This window comes from Filicampus tigris, chromosome 7, assembly GCF_054856515.1.
Source record: "Filicampus tigris isolate MCC_2025a chromosome 7, RoL_Ftig_1.0, whole genome shotgun sequence".
In the NCBI taxonomy this organism is placed as follows: domain Eukaryota; kingdom Metazoa; phylum Chordata; class Actinopteri; order Syngnathiformes; family Syngnathidae; genus Filicampus; species Filicampus tigris.
Window position 1 is genome coordinate 14,249,802 of NC_141223.1, and position 25,199 is coordinate 14,275,000.

Below are 25,199 nucleotides of genomic sequence, written 5' to 3' on the forward strand. Positions count from 1 at the left end.
CACTGACATAATGGATGAGAATGTCAGCAGTTTGCTCCTTAGCTAGAAAGCTAGCATGCTAGCAGGCTAGCGAATTTATGCTTTTAGATGAGCCCGTCAGTCGCTCCTTAGTGAGCTAGCGGGCTATTGAACGTAATGAAGAGTTAACTTGACTTGAAGTGTCTCTGTTGTGTGGACCCACGTACAGCACAAGAAATTAGGCGATGGCAAGCCAGCTTTAGTGGTAGAAATGGGTTTTAAGTTAAGTAAGAAGCAATTGCACCAGACAGCCACGGATTGAATGAAGGCACTCAGTACTTAAATAATAGGGTTGGGCTAACTCATGCCAGAAGGCCCATGTGCATATTTGGGCTTGTCTTTAGCATTACCCCAAAAATCCATACAAGTGAAATGGCAAAAAAGTGTTTAACGCCATATCTCAACATTTCAGTCCTAAATTGTTTTCATCTTTGGACATTTTCAGCACTTATCTTCAAACGATGCGTTAATGTATTTCAAAACAAATCACTGAAATTGCTTTACTGTGTCTTTAATGCGGACTCATCTGCTCCGCACATACCGCAATGGTGGTTTGCCAGGTTCACATGCATTACACACAAAAAATTATGCTCCTTTAAAAAGTGAAAACTATCTTTAAAATGCAGATTTTCAAATGCAAACAGGCAAGACTCATCATGTTATGTTGCTCAAGTCTGGCGTAAGACAAAAACTGGTGACTGCAGTCAAATCCTCTGATTCATGACGGCCTTTTGGTGAGCAGTGCATAGCATAGCGCCACCTGTTGCTTAGGTACGGTGCTTTACAGACAGCCAGTGTGTTAAGATGAGTACCGAAGGGGGAAAATGTTTTATTGAAAATCCCCTCATTGCAGTAGAACTAGCGAGCAGCCTTCAGGAATGCAGAGCGAGCGTTGCTGGGGTTAGTGGGGGTGGGGGCGGGGTTATCGGTACACCCTGACTCGCTTTCTCTCTGAGGCTCTTCAAAGACGCGCAGGCAGTGCATGAATTGTAATTATGGCTCCTAACAGGATTCAAGAGCGGGCACTTGAGAAAGCGGGTCTTGTGGAGTTAAACGGCTGTCACACACTCCAAAGCCAGGCTGCCATGTGAGCAAACCAACAAAGGCCGGACTACATCCTGCCTTGGGCCCTTCTTGGGCCACTCTACCTCTCGTCGGGAGATTAGAGATCTGCCTTAAAAGCCTAAATGGCATCTTTGCATCTTTAGTCCAGGTTGCACTTTTTCTGGCTAATGCTCAAAAAACGTCCAAAACGATCACGGTTTTGACATATTTTATCAGTAATTATCAAGGTATGGTAGAGTTTAAGGCAAATGGGAACCGGTTTTGTATAAAAGGGGGGAGTCGGAGATCCGATAATTGGTACCACCTGAGGAACAAACGAAAAAAAATAATCAGTGTCAGATTATCTCCCAACCTGGCCATTTGGAGAAATGGAAAAGATCATCTGTGCTTGCACAAAATGCTTCAATGTGGGACCCTTCAAGTCCGACACAGCTACCCAAAGAAGAAAAAAAAAAAGCGTGACGTCCCCCATGCCTGACCCTCGTTCAACTCTTAATTGGATTGTGAGCAGCGCTGAAAAAACATTTGGGCATTGTTCACTGGGCTGTGCTTTTTTTCTTTTAGCAGAATTCCTTCCAGTAGTTTGCTTCCCCAACAATAACATTCGAACAGCTGCTGACGGAAAACTTTTCAGTTTTCATAAGCCAAACCTTTCTCCCGTTTTACATTTTCTCCAATTCACTTTCTCAGGGAGCTTGCTGGTGACAGGCTGAAACAAAGCCAAGTGAAAGCCATTGTGTGCAGTGGATACAAGCGGGGTGCTATTGAGCAACGGCAGCCACAGCCTTCAAATCAACAGTTCAGCCCAACACAAACAGGCAAAAGAGGATGGATCCAACGCAGGTCCAAGTCCGCCAATTTGAAAGTCTCGGCACTGGCACCTTAGCTTGGTGCTTAATGTTTGCAGTGGTTGCAGCTGCAGTTGAGTGCCCGAATGCTGCGAGTGGTAGTGGGTGGCGGTGTCTGTAGCTCAAAAAGACGATTATCGGCCTGGCCAGTATTTGGCAATTTCATGAATTTCTGCAAGTTTTTTTCTTTAAATCGAAAGACAATAGGAGATCAATGGAAAACTGGACATACTTCAAGGAACTATTTATTTTTTCATTTAACTTTCAGAGATGCTACTGACCTTGGGAACTAACTACACTTTTTTTGTTGTCAGAACTTAAAACAAAAAGAGAGATGAAAGATTAACAATTTAGTTATATTGAAATCCTGCACAAATATTATGAAGTGTAGAATGTAGAAAACCTTAGGGAGCTATTTGTTGAAGTTTTAACTGAGCTTTCTAGGACATGCTGCTTAGCCTGAGAACGTTTTGTTAGAGTTATAAAACAAACAACACATTTCTATAAACTACAATTAAACAGAAAGAAAAGAAAATGGATTAAACTTAGTCTGCTGTACTCTGTTTTTCATTTGCGTTTTTTAAATTGCATACATCGAGTTGCGTTATGTGATCATTTTTGGATGATTAACCATTAGAGTGGGTCACATTGACCCATGAACATTGTTGTTAAGAAACGAACACAACAGGAGGATTTTGAACACGTTAACAAGCTATTAGTAAAATATGCCTAAAGACATTTTAGTCAAATGTTGGAGTTTGATAAATTGTGTAAATTTTGACGTCACTATTTTCCCTTTCACCGCAAACAAATATCGGCTTCAGATATCAGTTATAGGCTGCCGTGAGTACTAATCAGTATCAGCATCTACGCTGAACGAAACATTTCAGTCTCTCGCTGTTCTGTAGCCACTACAGGAGCAGACAACATTGATTTTATTGATCGAGCATTTGCGGCAGTAAAGCGGCAAGTCAATGGAAGAGACGTACAAGTGTTCACCGGAAATTTGGTTGTTCAGCATCAGCAGATGGCGATTTTCGTTCATGATGTGCTAGCTTGCGCTAGCAGCACAAGAGCTAGCAGCGATTCCGTAAAAACCTGGTTTAGCAATACAAGAAGGAGTGAATTCTACACCCATACACTTTAGCAATAGTCAACTGAAAGAACAAAGAAGAAAATATCTCAAATAAAGGCAAAATGTGTGTTGTTTGTCTGCCAAGATATTTCTTCTGACTGGCTAAGAGCGAAGAGACAGATTTGACTTGCGTCAAGCATTTTTGTCCTAAAAATCTTAATGAGGTATTATATCTTGTTGTTGAGATTTTATTACTGGTAATGAATAAGTTAAGTGAAAATAAGAAATAGCGTCATTCTAGAGGTGCAGGTATTGGTTATGTTTACTCATTTTAAGAAATCTTGCCAAATCAAATGTTGTTGTTTTCTTGGGCAGATAAGTTTGCATAAAATACAAAATATATTCCTCATTTCATTACTTTGTATTAGCCTAGAGTCTTCATAGCCACTTTACGGGCACATGTTATCATTTAGATGTCTGCACGTGAAACTTTTCAATTTATTTTTTTTATTTGTATTTTTTTTCAAACTGTCACAGTCAAGTAAAAATTATCTAATAGAGAGGTACCGGTGCCTTTAACAATAACATCAATCAAGCTCATTACCCCCTCATGCGCTGCTTAAAAAAGAAAAAACTATAATGAAAATAATTACAATAATATCTCATTAAGGGAGCGAATGAGCGACAAGGGGGAGAATTAATAGCAGACAGGTGTACAACACAGCGCAATTATGGAAGCTGAAATTAGTTCACTGCCTGGAGGGAAACACAAGAGAAATTGTGTGCGGGTGTATGTTTGTGTGCGTGTGTGCATTGATTGTGCTGGTGTCTTGGAGGACTGATAGAGCGAGGCTCACTGGCAATAGCAGCAGTGCAGACACGCAAACAAGAAAAACTCTTAAATGTGTAAATTAGGGCGAGAGGTAGGCGTGGAAAGCGGCTTTCCCTCAGGCAAACGCAGGCAGGCCGGATGAGACGGGCGCGGTGAAACGTGATCAAGGCGAGCGCGGAGCGGCGCGCCAGACGTCAGCACCGACACTCAGCTCAGCGGCAAGTGGCAACGTCTCCTTTCGCAGTCAGTCATTCATTACTCAACCAAGTGCTGCCTCTCCAGGTTGTTTTTTTTTACCTATCATATTACTGCTGTGGTAAACGCCTAATCCAGCCCCTTCGTTAGACGGTGTCAACAGCCGACATGTTCGCACAAACTCCCAACACCAAACAACCCCTTGGAAAAAAAAACACAGACCTGACTCATATATGAACTGGATGAACTGGATCATGCAATTGTATCTACAGGATACGGTTTTGTTTTTGTTTTTTTGCTGCCCTGCCCTGACCACTTGCAGCTGACAGAAGTGACAAAATGGCCACCCCCTGAGATGGCTATAAAAGGTGGATTTTGCTGCTTAACTTATATTCCACAAACGCAATATCAATCAGAATGCCTTCTTTCAACTAGTGGGCCTGCTGGGAACATATTCTTGAAAAAAAGGGGAAGCCAATCCAAAAAATTTGTTTTCCACAATATGTTCTATGCAGGCCCACTAGTTGAAATACGGCATTCTTATTAATATTGCGAATATAAGTTAGGCAGCAAAATGCACCCACTTTTAGCCATGTCAGGGGGCGGCCATTTTGTCACTTCTGTCGACTGAAGATGACATCGAAGTTGCTCACTGCTCAGATAACGACCAACCACGGCTCTCCTGTTTTCTGAAGCTGAGCCATGATTGGTCGTCATCTGACCCCTGAGCAACTTCGATGTCATCTTCAGTCAACAGAAGTGACAAAATTGCCGCCCCCTGAGCTATCTAAAAACAAGTTGATTTCTCATATTCCACAAATGCAATATTAATCAGAATGCCATGTTTAGACTAGTAGGCCTACAACGAACATATTTTGGACAAAAAATTTGGGTAGACTTCCTCTTTAAATCCACCTAAACCTAAGATTGTCGTTTTTCCATAAGGCTCTAGAAGGCACAAGATGCTGCAGAAACAGTGGAATTTCCCCTCCGCCTCTGTGTTGCATGTGAACACACATGGGATAGATCAGAGGTCACCAACATGGTGCCCGCGGGCACCTTGGGTCACCCACAGGGACCACATAAGTAGTGCTTGGGCCTGTTCTAAAAATAGCTCACCAGTGATGGGAACTTGTGATTTCCTGGTAATGTTGTACATTTATTTCGTCACGTGGTTGCACGGAATATAATCATCTGATGATACACTTTTTTTAAGTAGATGTATAGTCTGCTTGTGTGAATTAGTCACAGTGTTTCAATATATAACATTTCGGAATGTTTGTAAACAATAGGCGCCAGGGCATAAGAATGGCTAACATTGATTTGGACTGAAACAATGACAAACATTTGTTGGGGTTATGTCATCAGACATACACTAAAACTGATTCAAATCACCTGTTCTGATCAACTAGATCAACTCAGAATTCAGGATTAGATTTAAGGCCTAGGTAGACCAATCAGACGTTGGCCAACTGTGACCGACGCTTATTCTCTGTGGCGTCAGGCCGGCTGTCGGCACGTCACGCTGGAAAAATGCACCGCAATGACACACAGTGACGCTGACCATTAAAGTACCTTCTGCACAGACGTGAGATGTAATACCCTTTTATACCGTCAGCGGCGGTAGTCACTATTCCTCACGGTTAAAAAAAATCCAACCGGAAAGCTATTGGCCGGGGGCGGATTATAAAAATGTAAACAATGCATTGAGCCATATTTTTCCCACGCGAAGTAAACCCTTATGTTCTTGACACAGTATTGTGAAATACTTACATTGTGAACCCTCGCTCTTGTACTTGTAAGAAGATTAAGGCAGCGGAGGCGCGCTCACTGTTTATCCACATTTGTCACTTCCCGTTTGTCCTCGGAGCGCTGATTTGCTAGCTAACGGCCAATCAGAGTGACCAAATGTCACGAGTGACGCCGCCGATTCAACATGATGAAACGCCCACCAGACGCGTACTGACGGGGTCCGACGCTACGACGGTGGTCACTACACCAATCAGATGCCACGACGCTTCCCGACCTCCGACATCGGATTGGTGTATCTAGCCTTTAAAGTTTGATGAACCTGCTTTGTGAAATACACCCTTGAAGGTACATGTGACATCATGGTGAAAAGGTCGAAAGTGGGGCTTTACTGTCAAGATGTTCTGCTATTTCCAACCAGCACGACGCAAACAAACACAAGTGGTTCATATGCATTACTTGCTCAAATGACATTCACCGAATCTTGATTGGTGACACGCATGTGTGTGTAATACTGTAAACGTCTGCGCGCGCTTGTGTGTGTGTCTGGTTCAAGTTGTTCAGTCCTGCTGGGATTTCATCTGCCGTACTCTATAAGGCAGTGATCACACTGGGCTCCGTTAGAGCGCCACAGACAATGGAGCCCCATGAAAGATACGATGCTGATGTTATTTTCCTCCCTACTGGCGTCACTAACCTGGGATCAGCCCTAACGTCAAATAACTTTCAGACTTTCTTCTTATAAGGCATCAGTGGGGAGTGTCCGTCACTTTCTTAGGTACACTAGCACAGTTGAACAACTTAATGTGTCGTTTGGCACATTAATTGTTTTTCTTCAATTCTAATGTTTTTATGATCTTGAGAAGCCAAAATCGAAATCACGATTAAATTGTGATAAATTGCCCAGCCCGACTGTCTAATATCCATCATTGTGCACAGATTCTAAAATAGAAGACCTGACCATGGACAAAATGTAAATGTGTCAAGTAAACTATGTCACACTGGAGGCGAATCTAACGCGGTCTGAGTGTCGTTAATTACCGTATAAAATAAGCAATTGGTATCCTGCCCCATATGTCCGCGCCAGCGTGGCGGATGGAAATGAGGTGGGCTCCATTTGATGCTGGTGACGGGGAGCGGGCCAATATTAAACACAGCTCAGCGGCATGCAGCCAGAACTAATCAAAGTAGACAAAATGTCTCTCGCTGCCATCTTCGTCTCGCATCCTCTTGAGGGGTGAACCTCCTCTTCTTTAGTTTCCTTTCCTTTTCACCTCGCTACCTGAAGGGAGGCTGACACCACCGTAGAAATGGCGGCTTAGCGGCAACGGGGGGGGGATGGGGGTTAGGTCAGGCCGGAGCTCGCAAACTGGGTCACAATAAGGAACCGGAAGGGAAAATATCATGAGACAAACTCAGGAATGTGTTGTCATGAGAATTTAGTAAAAAAATCATAGATGAAAAGATGGGTCAAGTCAAAATCATTTGGAAGCATAGGTTTTTCTTTTGTCGAAAAATGTTTAAAAGCTTTTACAAAAAAAAAAGATTTTTCTTGGTGCTTTGGATTGAAAAAAAAAATACACTTTTTTGGGGGCAGCTAAGCTAGTCATAAGTCTTGAAAAAGTTACCTGAAATGTCATGAAAAGTGTGTCAATATACTGCATTTATTTGTTAATTATCTTTTCCAATCTAAAACAACAAAAAAAGAGTTTCTTGGTGGTTTGGATAAAAATACAAAACTCCTTATTTCTAGATGCATGACATTCATTGGAAAATTTTACAAACATTTGTGAAAACACAATTTTGAATACAAATTATTAAAGGAGGAAATCACACTCTTTATTTCTAAATCCTATTTTATATATAATCATGTATACAATCTTTTGTTGGTATTTGTTCTGGGGATGCAACGGATTAACAGAATTTCCATTTATTTCAACGAGAAAGATGATTTGCAAGACACGTGCTTTGGGTTGCAAGCATCGTCATGGAACAAATTAAAATTCTAAGTTAAGGTACCACTCTAGATGTTTTTTTCGTTCTGAAAACAAAACAAAAACGTCTGGGTTTAAGAAATTTACAAAAAAATTGAAGATAAGTGAGTCATAAAACGTTTCCTCTTCCGTATAAACTGTGATTTATAGAAAAAAGTTGGAACATCAATTTAAAAAAAAAAAAAAAAAAAAAATCTGTGGTACCCGTGTTACGCGGCAGTGCATTGTGGGTGAAGCCCTCTCACTTCGGATGATAACCCAGCAGACATAAATCACCGCACGAAACAAGGCCGCCTCATCCGATTCATTAATGGAAATGATGTGTCAATATGCTGCCGTCCATTCACGCGCGTCAGCTGGCCGCGCCGCACAATGGGCGGGGGGCCGACTTATGAACTCCCGGCAGCCCTCCACCGAGTCCATAAAACAACTGGCGGCGCCGCTGGGGAGCGCCCCCGAGACGCCGCCCTCTTGCACGGACCAGCAGATGACACAGATGGGCCAAGAGCAAACAAAGACGAGGGGCCCTTTGTGCGCGCCGGGAAAGCCTTTCAAGAGCTATTCATGCAACAAATTGGGCAAATCTGGCCAGGCCATGGCCACTCCTGCTTTGCTCTTTTATTAGCATGAGGCTGACGTCACACCACGAGTGGAGAGTCTGATTTACTGCGGGCCCCTATAAACACCGCTTAATAATACGATACAAGCAGACAGCGAAAACCCTAAACGGGGAGACTAGTGAGCTAGAAGAATTTATTGTAGCACTTTATAGGCCCAGGAATCATGTTTGGAGGCTCCTGTCCCAATGGCAGCCACACACCTCATTGGAGAACTGTGTGATTTATCCTAGCCAGTCACTGGAGAAAGAAAATACAAAAATGAAATAACACTTAAAAAATAAATACTTTTTCCTGGAGTTTAGACCTTCCAATTATGTCTTTGGTACACCTGATTGTACAGTGGTCAGCTCACCTGTTTCCTGGAGCAGGGCCATGATTGGTCTTTACCTGAGTAGATGTGATGTCATTTTCAGTCAACAGAAGTGACAAAATGACCGCCCCCTGAGATAACTAAAAGTGGGTGGATTTTGCTGCTTAACTCATATTCCACAAATGCAATATTAATTAGAATGTCTTGCCTCAACTAGTGGGCCTGCAAAGTACATCCAAACATCAATTATCCTAACCGCTTATCTATAAGGTCAAAAGTATATTAATACAGTATAAAACACTTATAAGGAATGTTATTTGTTTTCACTATAGAGACCTGAGTTTTGATTTTGACTTTTCAGGTCTGCACAATAAATGTTTTTAAAATGACATTGCAGCAGATCTCATCCTTTTTTTTTTTTTTTTTCAAACCATTTGGCTTTGCTTCGAAACAAGAAAATGCAGTTTGCTGCTATCCATCCATCCATTATCTATACCGCTTCTCCTCACAAGGGTCACGCGCGTGCTGGAGCCTAACCCAGCTGTCTTCAGGCAGCAGTAGGCAGGGTACACCTTGAACTGGTTGCCAGCCAATCGCAGGGCACACAGAGACAAACAAACATACACACTCACAATCACACCTAGGGGCAATTTAGAGTGTCCAATTAACCTAACCGGAGAAAACCCACGCAGGCACGGGGAGAACATGCAAACTCTACAGTGGGAGGCCGGCCCCGGAATCAACCCCATGACTTCTGAACTGTGAGGCGGATGTGCTCACCAGTCGACCACTGTGACGCATGCGCAGAACATATTCTGGAAAAAATATATATATTTGTGTTGACTTCCTATTTAAGGCAAAACAAATTTAAATCTGACATCAAGTATGTCCTCCTCTGCGGTAGTTGGCGCTATCCTGCGGCAGACTGACACATTGTTGAAATGTCATCGGCATCAGAAAGAAAGGTCTTTATTCGTAATTTGTTGTCATTGTGTTAATTTTTTTAGATCAAAAGCAGCAGAGGTATCGGTCCTCTCTATTAGTGTGTACTCAAAAAGTGAATAATCGTACAGGTATCAGTCTGAAAAATAGTGATATCGAACATCTCTATGCGTAAGTGAAGAGTGTCAGTGAGGGGAGTCCCGATCTGATATCGATATCAAGTATCGGTCCAATAACAGCACAAAAATGAGCATCAGATTATATTGGAACGCATGTTTTTTTCCCCTCATACCTACTGTTGCTGACTGTTGTTTTTCATTTCATTCAATTTCATTTCATTCAATTTCATTGATACCTTTTCTACCATGCCATACTATACCACAAACGACTTCATATATATGATGCTCAAGGCTGCAATATCGGAATCAAATCAGGTGAAAATGTTGTCTAAGGATAGAATCCACAGAATCACCTTCACTATTGATCTGGTATTGATGGGACAGCCAGGTCACCTCATGTTGTGTTGCCCAATCAATGATGTCACTTTGGCAGCTGTATGCAGTGCAATGCAACTTCAGGAGCATTGTATTTGCCATGATCACATACTTCCATCATCTATGATGTTTGTGGACCAACCATGGCACAGCTTGTGTTGTGCTTGCTTCAATGCTACACTCTAAAAACAGTTGGGTTAAAAATAACACAATTTTGTGTCAAAAATGGACCGATACACAAATTGAGTCAATTTGTACGCACTTTTTTTGCACCCATTTTTGGGTTGTTTTCTGCAAAAACAACCAAGAAAGTTGGGTCAAATTGACCCAAGTTGTGGATCGGTCCATTTCTGACCCAAAATTGTGTTATTTCTAACCCAACTGTTTTTGGAGCATAATGTGAACTTTCCAGGATGATCGCAAATGGTCCTTAAGTAGATACAAGTGTAGACTCAAAGTACACTTACGCTTGTCACAACATATCGGGCATAGATGATCAAATACACATTATTTGTAGTCAATAAAAGATTTTTTTCAAATAAGTGAAATTAGACAATTTTCCATGACACACGTGATCATCTCTATGGTACAGTAATGTGCCACAGCACGCTGGTTGGGAATCACTGCTCTAGTGTTAGTCTTAGCATCGGTGCTAATGTTACATTTTGGAGGTGTATCCGAAAGTTAATTCAATTAAGTGTAGAATCCCCAATCATGACCTTTGCCACCGTGGGATATTCACTGGTCACTGATGTAGGTGGAACAGCCAGGACATATTTTGGTTCCTGTTGTTGTCGTTAATACAACAGAATAATAGATCATATATTTTGCTTAGCAAAACAAGCAACAGCTTGAAACTGGGACACTTGTAAGTACGACTGCATAAACTTTGTGTGATTCTTTGGTGGCGTGACGTGAGATTTTTATCGATGTAAAATATGGTCAAAGGTTGAAAAACTGTAACTGGACCACTAAAGAAGGTGACCCTAGGGTTGCCATGGTAATTAGAAAATGCCCTACTCTTACTCCTACAAGCCAGTGCCCTCATCAACATGATTTTGAGGATGTTATTTAAACCGAAAAAATGCTTTGAGGAGAAGTAGCGCTCCTTTATGTTGGCCCTTAACAACATAAAGCTTGAGTGAGTGCGGTTTGTTTCCGTGCAGGTCATTAAATAAGCACACAAGCTTCCTCTCATTAGGCCCTGGTGCATTTCTCTTCACAGCAGCAGAAGCACAAGCAATCTGCATAGAGAGACATTTTTCATCATTAGCCCGCCTCTGACAGTTGGCACCCGGCACCTCACATCTCCACGACTGGCAATTATGAACCCTTCATCCCTTATTTAGGCAACCTCGCCTAATTTGATCGCAGGCCTCGGCAGCGGCCGCGCCATTCGATTACCAGGGTGGCGGACCGGCGTTGTGGCTCGATCTTTTCTTTTCTGCGCGTGAGGGGAGGTGGGATTGAAGAAGAACGTGTGGAGGCGAGGGCTTCTGCGGGAAGCGCAGACGAGCATCTCGGGGTCAGTGGGCAGATGATTACAGCGCCCACGCAGAGATGGGCGACACCTCACACAACATGAAGATTAATATGCTGTTTGTTTTCGCCACAAAAAAAAAAAAATGAAAATCAGCTCAGCTCAGCGCAAAACTCCAGCAAGGCCTGAGAATCTGAATTTCGGAGAAACATCCAGTGTTGGGCCATCAACAGCGTTTCAAATAATTAGCAGAGCTGAGCATTGCCTAACCATCACCAAGTTCCCATCTGCATATTTAGCCGACCCATGTGGTTCCAGTCCATCCCTTGTTGACGAAAGCTGTCAAGAATTTAATGTACACATCACATGCAGGCGCCGCGCAAGTGCTATTAAAATAAATAAGTAAATAAATAATAACAAAAGACACACCCGCACAGTGTGGTGATCGGTGAAATAAAAACAATATTAGGCGATGCCCAGCTCTGATAATTATCAGAATGATCAGCTCTGATAAATAGCAGAGCTGGGCATCGCCTAACCGCCACCGCGTTGCATCCTGCATATTCAATCGACCACATGGTCCCTGTCCATACCAGGTCGGCGACAGCCAATTGGCCTAGAGAACGTAATCTACACGTCACGAGCGGGCGTCGCACGAGCTGACACGCCGCCAAACAAAGAAAAAAGATCATATAAAATAGACATCCCTACCAAACTTGAAGTTGCGAAGAGCTTGAATTTTTAAAATGGGTTGCGACCAAACACCATTTTCAGCAGGAGGAACATGTCTGCAAATTTGGCACGTTTGTACGGTAAACCCTAAAAGCTACTATTCAGTTGCCCTAATAATGAAAAACTTATAGGTAAAGATAAAGGCCTAGGTAAAGACGCTAGTCCCTTAAGAAATGTGCCATCAATACGCCACGTACCTACAACCCTTTTCTAGTCTCAATAAATAGATGCAAAATTGTGAGCTAACAATGATAAGGGTACACCAAAATAATGAAACCTTCATTTTTTAACAGAGCTGGGCATTATTGTGTCTATATGACCGACCGGTCCATCTATCTGCCTCTGACGGACGCCTGCTTTTCTGACTGTTGACGAATGATGGGAAACATTTTAAAATAGACGGAGTAAGCATAGTCGGAAGCCCATGTATTTAATCCGTCTTTTGTCTGTAGTCTGTCTTTAGTCTATTTTTCTCTGCGAGGCTTCGATGGCCGCGTAGAGCGCAGCCAGGAACAATAGTGAGTTGTTGTTGCTCGGGGGGCAGATTTCAGTGAGGGACCAGGCTGTGAACAAGCTTCCATAGCATAGTGAGTCAGTCGGAATGGCTGACGGAAGCCCGTTTCAAATCAGAGGCGGACCGGTCTAGGCGGGTACTATTTTTTCCCCACTGAAAAAAAGGTAAATGACGGACGACGGAAGGGTACCCACACTGCAGACGGATGACGAATAACGGATGCTCAATTTTTAGTAAAATGCCCAGGTGTTTTTTAAAAGGCAAATTCTTCATTTTTTTCCCGAACTCTTAATTTGGCAAGCATACATGTGTGAGCCACACTACTGCTAAATTCATGCAAATGCATGCATGTAATTTATCACAAAGGCTGACAAGCGTAGCATATTGCAGAGGGGAGGTGGTAAAGGGCCAAATGAAGCTGAGACAATCAATTACGTTTCTTAATTTACACTTTTGCCACATTTTTGTGTGTAGAGAGAAAGACACACGCACACACAAAAAAAAAACCCTGCACGAATGCTAGTAAAACTTTGTTGTGTGTCCTGGCGTGTGCTTGACATGATTGGCTCGATCCGGTTGGGAAGGTTGCAAGCCTCCAGGCGACATACCGAAGAGGCCCAGCGGTGGAGAAAATAAATGAATGGACACAAGCCAAAGGGGGTCCGGCAAAATTAGCCAGCCTCCTACAGAGACACCATATTGCCGGGGAATAATAATAATGATAACAATAATAATGCTCACTTATTTAAAAAATAAATCGCACTGACAATCTCATCACATGACAATCAGTATCATAACCCACAAGATTAAACATTATTCACAGTGTGAATGTCACATCTCGGACATTTTTAATCTGATTTAGACAGAAATATGTCATTTTATTAAATCCTTTTAACCTTATCATCTTGGGAGAGCTACAACATATGCTGAACGTCCCCTTTCAGTCCGAACTTCACCTTGACGTGCCGTTCGCTGAATTTTACATCACTGAGAAAAACAACTTGAATGGCCATTTGTTCTTTGGGAATTAGATTGTTAAAATGAACATGCCGGTCACAATTGGCCACCGTTTTATTGGGTTGCTGAAAAGACAAAGTAAAGATTTCTGATTTTATATGATATATAAGATATATAAGATTTTTTTTTGGGGGGGGGGGTGGGGGGACACTTTAGGCAAAACATGTTATTAGCTACAATTGTGAAAATTCTTAATGTTCTTCAGAAGAATCACCTTTTTAGGCGGGGCCTCAACATGCCCAAAAATTTCCCATTTTTTACAAGCATATATTTTTTGTACAGATTTCAGTTGTTTAGGGCCCCCCTGAAAGTCACTTAATAGCTAAGCCTGTGGATTTGGAGAAAAAAAACCCATCAATTTCCCCAGTTTCACCCATCCATCCATCCATTATCTATACCGCTTATCCTCACAAGGGTCGCGGGCGTGCTGGAGCCTATCCCAGGTGTCTTCGGGCAGTAGGCAGGGGACACCCTGAATTGGTTGCCAGCCAATTGCAGGGCACACAGAGACAAACAAACATGCACACTCACAATCACACCTAGGGGCAATTCAGAGTGTCCAATTAACCTACCTTGCATGTTTTTGGAATGTGGGAGGAAACCGGAGTACCCGGAGAAAACCCACGCAGGCATGGGGAGAACATGCACACCCCACACAGGGAGGCAGGAGCTGGGATCGAACCCACGACCTCCGAACTGTGAGGCAGACGTGCTAACCAGTTGACCACCCTGCTGCCCTCAGCTTCACCCAAAAACATGAAACTGGGTGGGCATGTTTATCATAACGGTGTGTAAAAAATGTACCTACAGTACATCTGAAATTGGACGGGAAATTGTGTTTTGAGGCAGACATTTTGGGTGAATTCCCAGGGCTGGCAATTTAGTCCAAGAAATTTTGCCGAAATGAGCACCAATGGGAAGCACAATGTTAGGCAAAAACAAAATGGCATTTTTAAGGCCTAGATGGACCAAACCAACGTCGGAGGTCGTGATGCATTGTAGCGTCTGAATGCCCCGTCTGATTGGTGTAGTGACCATACTCGTCGTGTCGTAACCCTTCAGGAAGCGTCTGGTGGGCGTTTACGCATGTTGAATCGGCGTCGCCACTCGTGACATTTGGTCACTCTGATTGGCTGTTAGCTAGCGCTCGCAGCACCAACGGGAAGTGACAAATGCGGATAAACAGTGAGCACGCCTTTGCTGCCTTAATCCTCTTACAAGTACAAGAGCGAGGGTTGACAATGTAAGTATTTCACAATACCGTGTCAAGAACGTGATGGTTTACTCGCGTGGGAGTTCATCGTGAGCGAAGAATATAGCTGAATGCATTGTTTACATTTTTATGATCCGCCCCCGGCCAACAGCTTTGCGGTTGGATTTTTCTAACAATGAGAAATGGCGACTACCGCCGCCGTTGGTATGGAAGGGTATTACATCTCACACATGCACAAAAGGCACTTTAATGGTCAGCGTCGCTGTCTGTCGTTGCGGTGTATATTTCCAGCGTGACGTGACGACAGCCGGCCGGACGCCACAGGGGGTAAGCGTCTGTCAATGTTGGCCAACTGGAATTGGTCTATCTGGGCCTTTAAGTTTAAGTCATCAAACTTTGCCAAATTGACCCTAAAATTATTCCTTTAAAACAAAATGGCCAACTTCCTGTATGCTTTGGGGCATAACTTACTGAGAATTTTTTGTTGGTCTACTCATAATAAACGCGCCTATCAGGTTTGATGTGGATAAGTAAAACAGGCTTCGGGCATTGTTAAATTGTAGTATTTCTTTTGCCAAGCCATCACACTTTGCCAACATGCTCCTAAAATGTCCCTTCTAACCAAAATGGCTAACTTGTATGTTTTTAGGCATGACTTAATGATACTTTTTTGTTGGTCTACACCAGGGGGCTCAAAATCTGGTCCTCTGTTTCCTGCATGTTTTTGAGGTTTCCTCTTGCAACACACCTAATTCAAACGATCAGAATCGTTATCGGGCCCCTGCAAAACTTGTTGATGAGCTGATCATTTGAATCAGATGGGTTGCAGGTGGGAAACTTCTAAAACAGGGGTGTCCAGCTCCGGTCCTCAAGGGCGGCTTTCATGCCCATTTTCCAGCTCTCCTTGCTGCAACACACCTGATTTCAATGATCAAATCATCAGCGAGCTCTGAAAAAGCTTGATAATGATCATAAACTTTTGAAACAGGTGCGTTGCAGCTGGGATAGATGGAAAACAGGCAGGACACCGGCCCTTGAGGACCAAGTTTGGAAACCCCTGTCTTAAAAGATGCAGGAAAGCAATGAGGACAGGAGTTTGAGACCGCTGGTCTACACCTAATAGACATGCCTAACAAATTTCATGTTGCTAAGTAAAAAGAGGCTTCAGGGGCTGCATTTTTTAAATTCTAGTGTTTCGCTTGCCAAGTTATCAAACTTCCAAATTGCTCCTAATATGAACCCTTCTAACCAAAATGGCTGACTTCCTGTATGTTTTCTGGCATGGTAACATCTTTGTGTGGGTCCACTAAAAGCTGGAACCTCCTATGTCACAATTTGGTACATTTCCAATTTTTCCACTAATCTACTCTATTGGTCAATCCACACGTGGATGTTATTTTTACAAATTACTGACCGATCTTAAGTGTTGAAAATGGCTTGTGCTCTTTGATAAAACAACATTAATGGTTGAGCAATCATGGCGGTTTTTAGGGTCTCCTAAAAAGTGATGATTTTGAAGGGACGAGGATTCCACCCGACACCAGTGATATTGCATAATTGTAGGAATCAATATCATTGCCGTTTATTTCGACATAAATGTACTAGATGAATCCACATCACCTCAGGCCACTCCTTACGCACGAGTGTTGCGGTCAAAGGAGGAATTTCTAGTTAATCAGAGCTGACCCTGGAGTTGCCTGCCATGTTAACAGGTCAATTGCTGCTCTTCATAGGAAAACGGCAAAGAAAAATGGAGGACAAGAAGCAAAGAAGTATCCTGTCCATGCTGTGGAAACAAAAGAGGCCTTGAAAACAGGGTCAGATGTTGCTGCTAAAAATTGGTGGAAGACAGCGGGAGACGCCATATTGATTTATGCAATAACGCATGGGTCAAAAACAGGGCCTGAGCTGGAATCATAGCCGCATATTTGAGAGCGGAGGACCTCCTCCTTCTCCTACAGCAGGCACGCAAGCAACAATGCTCACAATGTTGTCAAGAGTATTGCTCTCAAGTGTCCGAGACGCCGCAATGAAGGGCCCCTCTTCCGGCGACGCATTTACAAGACAGCACATGCTTCAGATTAGGAGGCCATAATCTGGGCAAAATCCCCGTGCTGGTATCACGCACGCGGCTGTCAACGGGCCAAAGAGGTTGCGGATGAGCCAAGTCGTGAAGTTAGCGCTTCGGAGGTTACTGTATGCTGACGTCGCGGCGTTGCTTGACGGAAATGTCGGACGCGGTCTGCTTCTAATAAACATGGCGGGATGCGACGCAGTGGGAGGGAGTGTGGAAAATAAGGCAATAAAGGCGTACACTTTACAGTCCTATGTAAGAATATTGTATGGGATTATTAAGTGAATGTGACAAACATTGTGGGCAAAAGACATGGATAAGATTCTTGTTTTTTTTCTTTTCTAGTTGTGAATGACAGTAAATAGCATGGCCATTTCTCAGCGGATTTATATGCGGGAAAGAAGAAAAAGTCTTAAATGGGATGGCTTTTACTTGTCTTGCTCGGAATATTTATCGGTTCCAAAATATAAGACTTCAAAGAGATCAAAGGCAAGATCGTGACATGCGATGGCGTCACCGGATAGCCCGATGATCGTAATTTATAAAGCCTCCAGTCAGATTTCAACATATGCCCTGTTCTACTCACAACCACTAGGGGGCACATGCATGTTGGAGACCGCAAAATTACTGTTGTAGCCGTCCATCTCTAATACTTGTCTGTCTTATATCCATGTTCTTTTATTTAATGTGCTTTTCAAAGTGAGAGATGGAAGGCAGGCAGTGTATGTGAGAGCGAGACATAAAATTATTTAGTGCAAAATGCAAGCGAATCGCAGATTAACTATGATATGGACACATATATACATTAGTGCTGTCAAACGATTACATTTTTTAAACTAATTGATGGCAAAATTTTCCATAATCACGATTAATCGTATTTTTCAACTACAATTTTTTACAAAGCTTGGAACCGATATGTACTTCAGTAAAATCTTGGAATTAATATGGAAAAAAAATTAAAAGTGTATTTTGATTGAAAGACTGTTCTAATAGCTTTCTTTGATCATTGAATATGATTCTTTTCAGCTTCTGATCTGACGTGAGATTGAAGGGCTTCTGCTGTTTTCCGGTGTATATTGTATACAGTACATTGTGTTTTAATTTATTGCTTTCACTTTTTATATTATTGCTGTTTTGTTTTTCGAATGTAAAGTGCTCTGTTACAGCTGTAGCTGTTATGAAATGCACGACAAAAATAAAAGTTGTATTGTATTGTATTGCATTGTATGAAACACTACAGTTGAACAATACACTAAAGATGTACAACTAACATGGTATTTGAATTTGGCTTTTCAAAGTGTGCAAATTATCTTGGATTTCTCCAATGAGCCATCGAGCAACTTTTTACAGTAAAACTACGTAAGAGTCCGTCTTTGCGACAGTGACTCTCCTCTAAGTTTGGCTGCAGTGAGCAGAGGTCAGCTGCCACAGGAAGTAATTGAAACTGAGTAAACTGAGTTAATGTTTTTTAACGCGTTATAAAATTTTGTTAACGTAAGGCTGCTCGATTAAGCGATTTTGAACCGTAATGAATTTTCTGGAGAAAACGATGTTAAAAACGTTCAAATCGGCACTTTCGATTTTGTTATTTTTGATGTCTCTAAGCCACCATAGTTTCCTCCCACGAGCGCGCAGTCCGATAACAACAACAACATCCATGGCTACCGGCGATTCTGCTATTTGCTCAGGCAAGTGAGCGTTTAGTTAATTAATCGGGCAAAAGTAGATCTGTAGTGTAGTGTGCCGCACATGTGCAATACAACCCGCGAGCAAGTAACTCATCGTCTGAAAGGCGTCCTTTTTTTTCTCCTCTACAACGGACCTCCGGCCAGCCGATGCTCGCGTACTTAAGCTTGACAGTGCATTGTATTATTGAGTGACAGTTTTGCACTAATCATTGATTTCTGTTTAAGTAAGACCAGGGAGAAAGGTGAAAGGCTAGTCACTAGCTGGCTGGCAAAATGACTTGCTCATAGACTGTTTGGTTTACAGACTTGACTGACTACCTACTCTCATGTTGATGATTTCGTTTCAGATGGTGTATGCACTTTCTTCTTTCATTACTGCTTTAATTAAGAACAGATCTGAAATCTATTGTGTAAGAAAAATGCTGTTAATCCCAATACATTGTTCTGTGTGGATTAAGTTAAATTGACTGACATTTTGAGTTCAAAGAAAGAAAAATTAAGTTTAAATAAAAGATATTCAAAATACTTCATTTTTCATTATTTTTTATTTTACAAAGAAATCGTAACCGTAAAATCGTGTTTGAGGGAAAATAATCGTGATTTTCTCATTAGGCAAAATCGAACAGCCCCAAATTAACGCTTTAACTGTGACGGGTCAGCCCTAATATATATATATATATATATATATATATATATATATATATATATATATATATATATATATATATATATATATATATTATCTTGTGTTGAATCAAAATAAAACATTTGCAAAAATCAGTTTTTATTTTGGAAAGCAACCTTTTGGTCTATTTTCTGACATGAACCAAACCAGTAACTGAATCTTAATATATGTTTGTACGTTTTCTGCATTATTTGAAACAATGTCCTGTTTCTTAGGAATGAATATTACGACTTCGCTTTGCATTGAATAATCAATAAACAAAATAATTCACAGATTAAGTGAATGTTAATGTTAATTGCGCCCCTCATACAAACGCTGAAAAAAATGTTGTATAGCATTTACTCCATTTTATTGCATCAAGTGGTTGCACGAAATAAAATAATCTACTACAGATTGATTTTTTAAGGAGACTATACATATACATTAAAAATGTATCTGGATAAAGATGATTCCATTTTGTGCAACCACTGGACAAAATAAAATTGAGTTAATTCAACCATCATTTTTTTCAGTGTATACAGTATGTCCTCGATAAAAGCGCATTCAGATTTTAAGGTACAAAGTAAATGTATGCACATATAGTAACTGCTACATGTAGAAAATATAATTTTCAAACAAGTAAAAACGAAATGGAAATGTATTTTTCATTATTGATTCGATTTGAAGACATTCGTACACGATAGGGAAATATTCTTGAAACAATTTTACATTTATTATAGAAAAAGAAGGTTAAAGTGCTTGCTTCATGCAATTTATGACGTTGAATTGTATATGCCACAAATCCATCAATGCCCCTAAATTAATTTAAAAGAATACAATACATTCAAGTTAAAACAAAATAAAGCAAAAATCAAATCTAAAGTCTACTCTTAATATCTTGCAGAAAAGTTCAATCCGGTCTTGTGAAGAAAAATCTTATTAAAGGAAAAGCATATAAACGAATAAAAATGATTTCCTAAGATGACAACTGCAGCTGTCATTTCTATAATTCAATAAAGTACATTCGGGAAAAAGCAATGCAGATCCAGACGGGAAAAATCATCAAACCACACACACCAAAAATATTTTTTTCCTTGCTTGTGCGTAGGTGATTTCCTCGTGCGTCTACTTGTACGATGGCCTTCTGATGAGCCCTCCTGGTCTAATAAACAGCCGCGGACAGAGCCGCGCTGCTGTGACGCAACGCGCAGCCATTGGGCCGGCAGGCTGTCAGCTCCTCCCTTCTATAAAGCCAGTATGTGCACGCGCGCGTAAGTGTATGAGCGCGCGCGCGTGTGTGTGTCAGAGTGTTTGTGCGCGTTGTCAGACGACAGCAAACACCGCGGCGGTGCGCGCTAGCAGAGAACATTTCCACTCTGCGCAAAGCACACACGCACATGACAACCGGGGGACTTTTCGCTCTCTTCTTCGTCCTCACTACAACCATTTCTCAGTCATGTTAAGTCGCGAGGAGTGAGCTCCGCGCGGCCGTCCCGGACCTCCAACCTGTCCCCCCCTTAACTCCCCGATCTTTTTTTTTTTTCTTTGTAGAGCGTTGCCTTTTCTCCTCTAAAATTGGCTCCCGTACAAACCGCCGCGTTGGATCCGTCGGCGTACTGCGAGACTCCGGTGTACAACCCGGATCTCTGCCCCAACATGATCGCCGCGCAGGCCAAGCTGGTGTACCACCTCAACAAGTATTACAACGAGAAGTGCCAGTCGCGCAAGGCGGCCGTATCCAAGACCATCCGCGAGGTGTGCAAGGTGGTGTCGGACGTGCTCAAGGAGGTGGAGGTGCAGGAGCCGCGCTTCATCAGCTCGCTGAGCGAGATGGACAACCGCTTCGAGGGCCTGGAGGTCATCTCGCCCAGCGAGTTCGAGGTGGTGCTCTACCTCAACCAGATGGGCGTCTTCAACTTCGTGGACGACGGCTCGCTGCCCGGCTGCGCCGTGCTCAAGCTGAGCGACGGCCGCAAGCGCAGCATGTCGCTGTGGGTGGAGTTCATCACAGCCTCCGGCTACCTGTCGGCGCGTAAGATCCGCTCGCGCTTCCAGACGCTGGTGGCGCAGGCGGTGGACAAGTGCAGCTACCGCGATGTGGTCAAGATGGTGGCGGACACCAGCGAGGTCAAGCTACGCATCCGCGACCGCTACGTGGTGCAGATCACGCCCGCCTTCAAGTGCACGGGCATCTGGCCGCGCAGCGCCGCGCACTGGCCGCTGCCGCACATCCCGTGGCCGGGCCCCAACCGAGTGGCCGAGGTCAAGGCGGAGGGCTTCAACCTGCTCTCCAAGGAGTGCTATTCGCTCAACGGCAAGCAGAGCTCCGCCGAGAGCGACGCCTGGGTGCTGCAGTTCGCCGAGGCCGAGAACCGGCTGCTGCTGGGCGGCTGCCGCAAGAAGTGCCTGTCGGTGCTCAAGGCGCTGCGCGACCGCCACCTGGAGCTGCCCGGCACGCCGCTCAACAACTACCACATGAAGACGCTCGTGTCGTACGAGTGCGAGAAGCACCCGCGCGAGGCCGACTGGGACGAGAACTGCCTGGGCGACCGGCTCAACGGGATTCTATTGCAGCTCATCTCGTGCCTGCAGTGCCGCCGCTGCCCGCACTACTTCCTGCCCAACCTCGACCTCTTCCAGGGTAAGCCGCACTCGGCCCTGGAGAACGCCGCCAAGCAGACGTGGCGCCTGGCCAGGGAGATCCTCACCAACCCCAAAAGCCTGGAGAAGCTCTGAGGTAACCCCAGCCGAACCGAGCAGGCAAGCTCTTATGACCTTATTTTTTAGTTGTATTTTGTGGCGCGCCTTTTGACCTGCGCCACTCGCTTTCCTAAACCCACAAACAAACAAAAACATGATTTCATAATCCCAACAAACCTTTGACAAGACTTGAAACACGCGTGTACATTTGATACTGTAAATGTGTTGATAGCATTGTGCTTCCAGTGAGATTGTGAATGTTGGTGTTTTTTTTTCTTAATCTGCTCGAAAAACAATTTAATTTATACTTATGCTCGATACAATTTGTTCTTTATTTCTTTTTTTGTTTGTTTACATTTGAGTGTAAAACATCTGTTAAAGAAACATTCCATCGATTTACTTGAATTTTTAATTTAAATAACATTTTATTGGTTGTTCGTTTCTTTTTTAATACTTGATCTGCCACGATTTCTTTTTATTAAATGACAACCTATATAAATATAGTAAATATATATGACGGTAAAATTGAGGAAAAGAAATGCACTTGAACTACACTGGATTATAACATCTGTGATCTGTTTGTTTTTTTTAATTGTCATCCACTTAATTTAAAGAGCTAATAAAACCAACTGTTATATATGTATTTGTTCGTCGTCATGCTTTTGTTAAAAAAAAGGAAAATCAGAACCATAATATGGTTTTAAATGAGTCATTTGGGTTAAAGAGTCTTTTAAAAGTCGCAACTTGGATTACAAAAAAAACAAAAAAACAAAAAAAAAAACACATTTGTAGGAATTATTTAAAATACATCCGCCATGAAATGAGTTCGAAGTGGATTATGAATTTGGGCAATTTGACATTTGCTGCGTATAGCAGCGTGCAAACGTGTTGGAAAAGTGGTGGTAGTTGCGATGCGTGTGTGCAGCTGACCTTGGGGCTGACCCCTTTAAAGGCGGGGTCATCCTCGTCCACCTCGAAGTAGATCTCGCTGCCGGTGATGGAGAGGGTCCCCCGGGCCACCAAGCCGGGCGCCACCAGCTGGGCCGGGCTACTCAGCACCACCGGGCCTGCACGTTAGAGGCAACAAAACATCACATCAAATCGATTCGGTTGTTAAAAGAATGTCGTGTTCCACTACGTGTAGTCACCACATTAGAACAAACAAAGAAACAAAACACGAACAGATTTTTTTAAGTCACTTCACAACACACTTTAGAGTGTGTTTAATTTTTAGGGTTTGACGATTTAAAAACAAAATGTAACGACAGTAGGGGGGGAAATCCTTATAAAAGCAAAACGTGCAATTAAATTAAATCTGTCACTCTGCACTATAAAGTGTGTTTTATTTTTTTTCAGGATTTTGACTGCGAATAAAAAAAAAACAATATCGTTTATTACACTCTCATAATACACGCAGTCACCAAATTAGAACAACACTGAAACAACTGTAGAAACAAATCATTTGATAAAACTGAATTATTAATATAATCATATATATATATATATATATATATATATATATATATATATATATATATATATATATATATATATATATATATATATATATATATCAGTCATGACAAACTGTAGTGTAGTTTATTTATTTTCATCAGGATCTGTGTTTTTATTAAAACAAACAACAAAAAACTAACCCTAACCAAACGTAAAGAAATAATTTATATTGAAACATCAGCCCGACACGCATGTAGTAATCTTGGGTTATTGCTTTAAAAAAATAGAGCAAGAAATATAGTTTTGTTTTGCGTATATGTGTGTGACAATTACCAAATGACAATTTAACCTATAGGGGAAAATTATATGTAAAAATGTGTTAACTTCTCAAAGAACGTGTCACGACACACTTTTGGGTTTGGATTACATTTTAAAACACACGGACGTTTCTATTTCGCAAAAGGGGCCAATTATATTACATATCTGCGATAACACTTTAATACGTTGTGATCTGATTTCATAATTTAACAAAAAATGCAGTGTGCTGCAAAATGTCCATCATTAATAAAAACGAGCACAAAAACACGAGTGTAACATCGTTCTTCAAGATATTCGGAACAGCCCTGCTCGGCCTGCATGCATGGCATTGGATTAAAAAAAAAAACGGAAAAAAAAACACACAGCTGCCTTCACGTTGACGTGCCCAGGCAGCAGGTTGCTTGCCATTGTCACATGTTTATTGTTCACCTTGCTGGGCCCCACGCGCGCACGCAGCCACGCATGCGTACAGTGGCAAGAATGGAAAAGCAGGCGAAATCCGGATCTTTATCGATCCTTTCAAGTCAAGAGGAGCCACTTGAACGTGCCATCCGTCTTCATCGGCGTCCCGGGCCAATTAGAAAGATGCACACATGCGTCAGTGCTGCAGGAGCACGCGTGGACGTGGGTCACACATGAAACACCCCGCACCCACTCTTGCAATAAACCTGCCTGCTCAGCCCCGTACGACAACATCGACCCCCGCCCCCCCCGCCCCCACGTTACCGTGTTTGGTGACGTCACCGCGAGTAATCCGATTGATGGGAACCCGATTAGGAGCGCATTGTTGTTGCTCGTGTAATAAATGCTCTGCATGGCGACCTAAAGAGGCGCAGCACGCACGCATGCGCGGATCGGTGCGTATCTTGGAGCACATTGCAAGAAGAAAGAGGATTATATGAACCTTTTAATCCGCCCTCGGATATCCTTTCATAATTAGGCCATATGGCTTTACAATGTTTACATGGGAATAATGAAATTAAGGGCACGTCAACACGAGATTTAGGTTCAAGCAGCCTGCTTGCTGCTTTTTTTTCTCGTTATCAGATGGAAATTGGAACTTTGCTGTCAGTTTTTTGTGGGAAAAAAAAAAGTATCATTTTTGGATTATTACCGACAATACAACCAAACGATAATAGAAACGTTATTAAAAGGCAAGCAGATTAACTCAATTTGCATATACGGCCACACGTTGGACACTT

General features: G+C 42.5%; 2 protein-coding genes across 5 annotated transcripts in view; one reads left to right on the plus strand and one right to left on the minus strand.

Moving 5' to 3' along the window:
- Positions 1-25,199, minus strand: part of nbeab (neurobeachin b) — a 266,361-nt gene that overhangs the window by 73,152 nt on the left and 168,010 nt on the right. For all 4 annotated transcript variants that reach the window (XM_086035116.1, XM_086035115.1, XM_086035114.1 and 1 more), the window contains one exon: positions 23,155-23,291. In XM_086035116.1, coding sequence (XP_085891242.1) covers positions 23,155-23,291 — 137 coding nt within the window. The remainder of the gene's footprint in view (positions 1-23,154; positions 23,292-25,199) is intronic.
- mab21l1 (mab-21-like 1) lies at positions 20,811-22,867 on the plus strand. The gene has a single exon (XM_086035119.1). It carries the CDS (start codon positions 21,181-21,183, stop codon positions 22,258-22,260), a length of 1,080 nt encoding a protein of 359 aa, XP_085891245.1. The 5' UTR covers positions 20,811-21,180; the 3' UTR covers positions 22,261-22,867.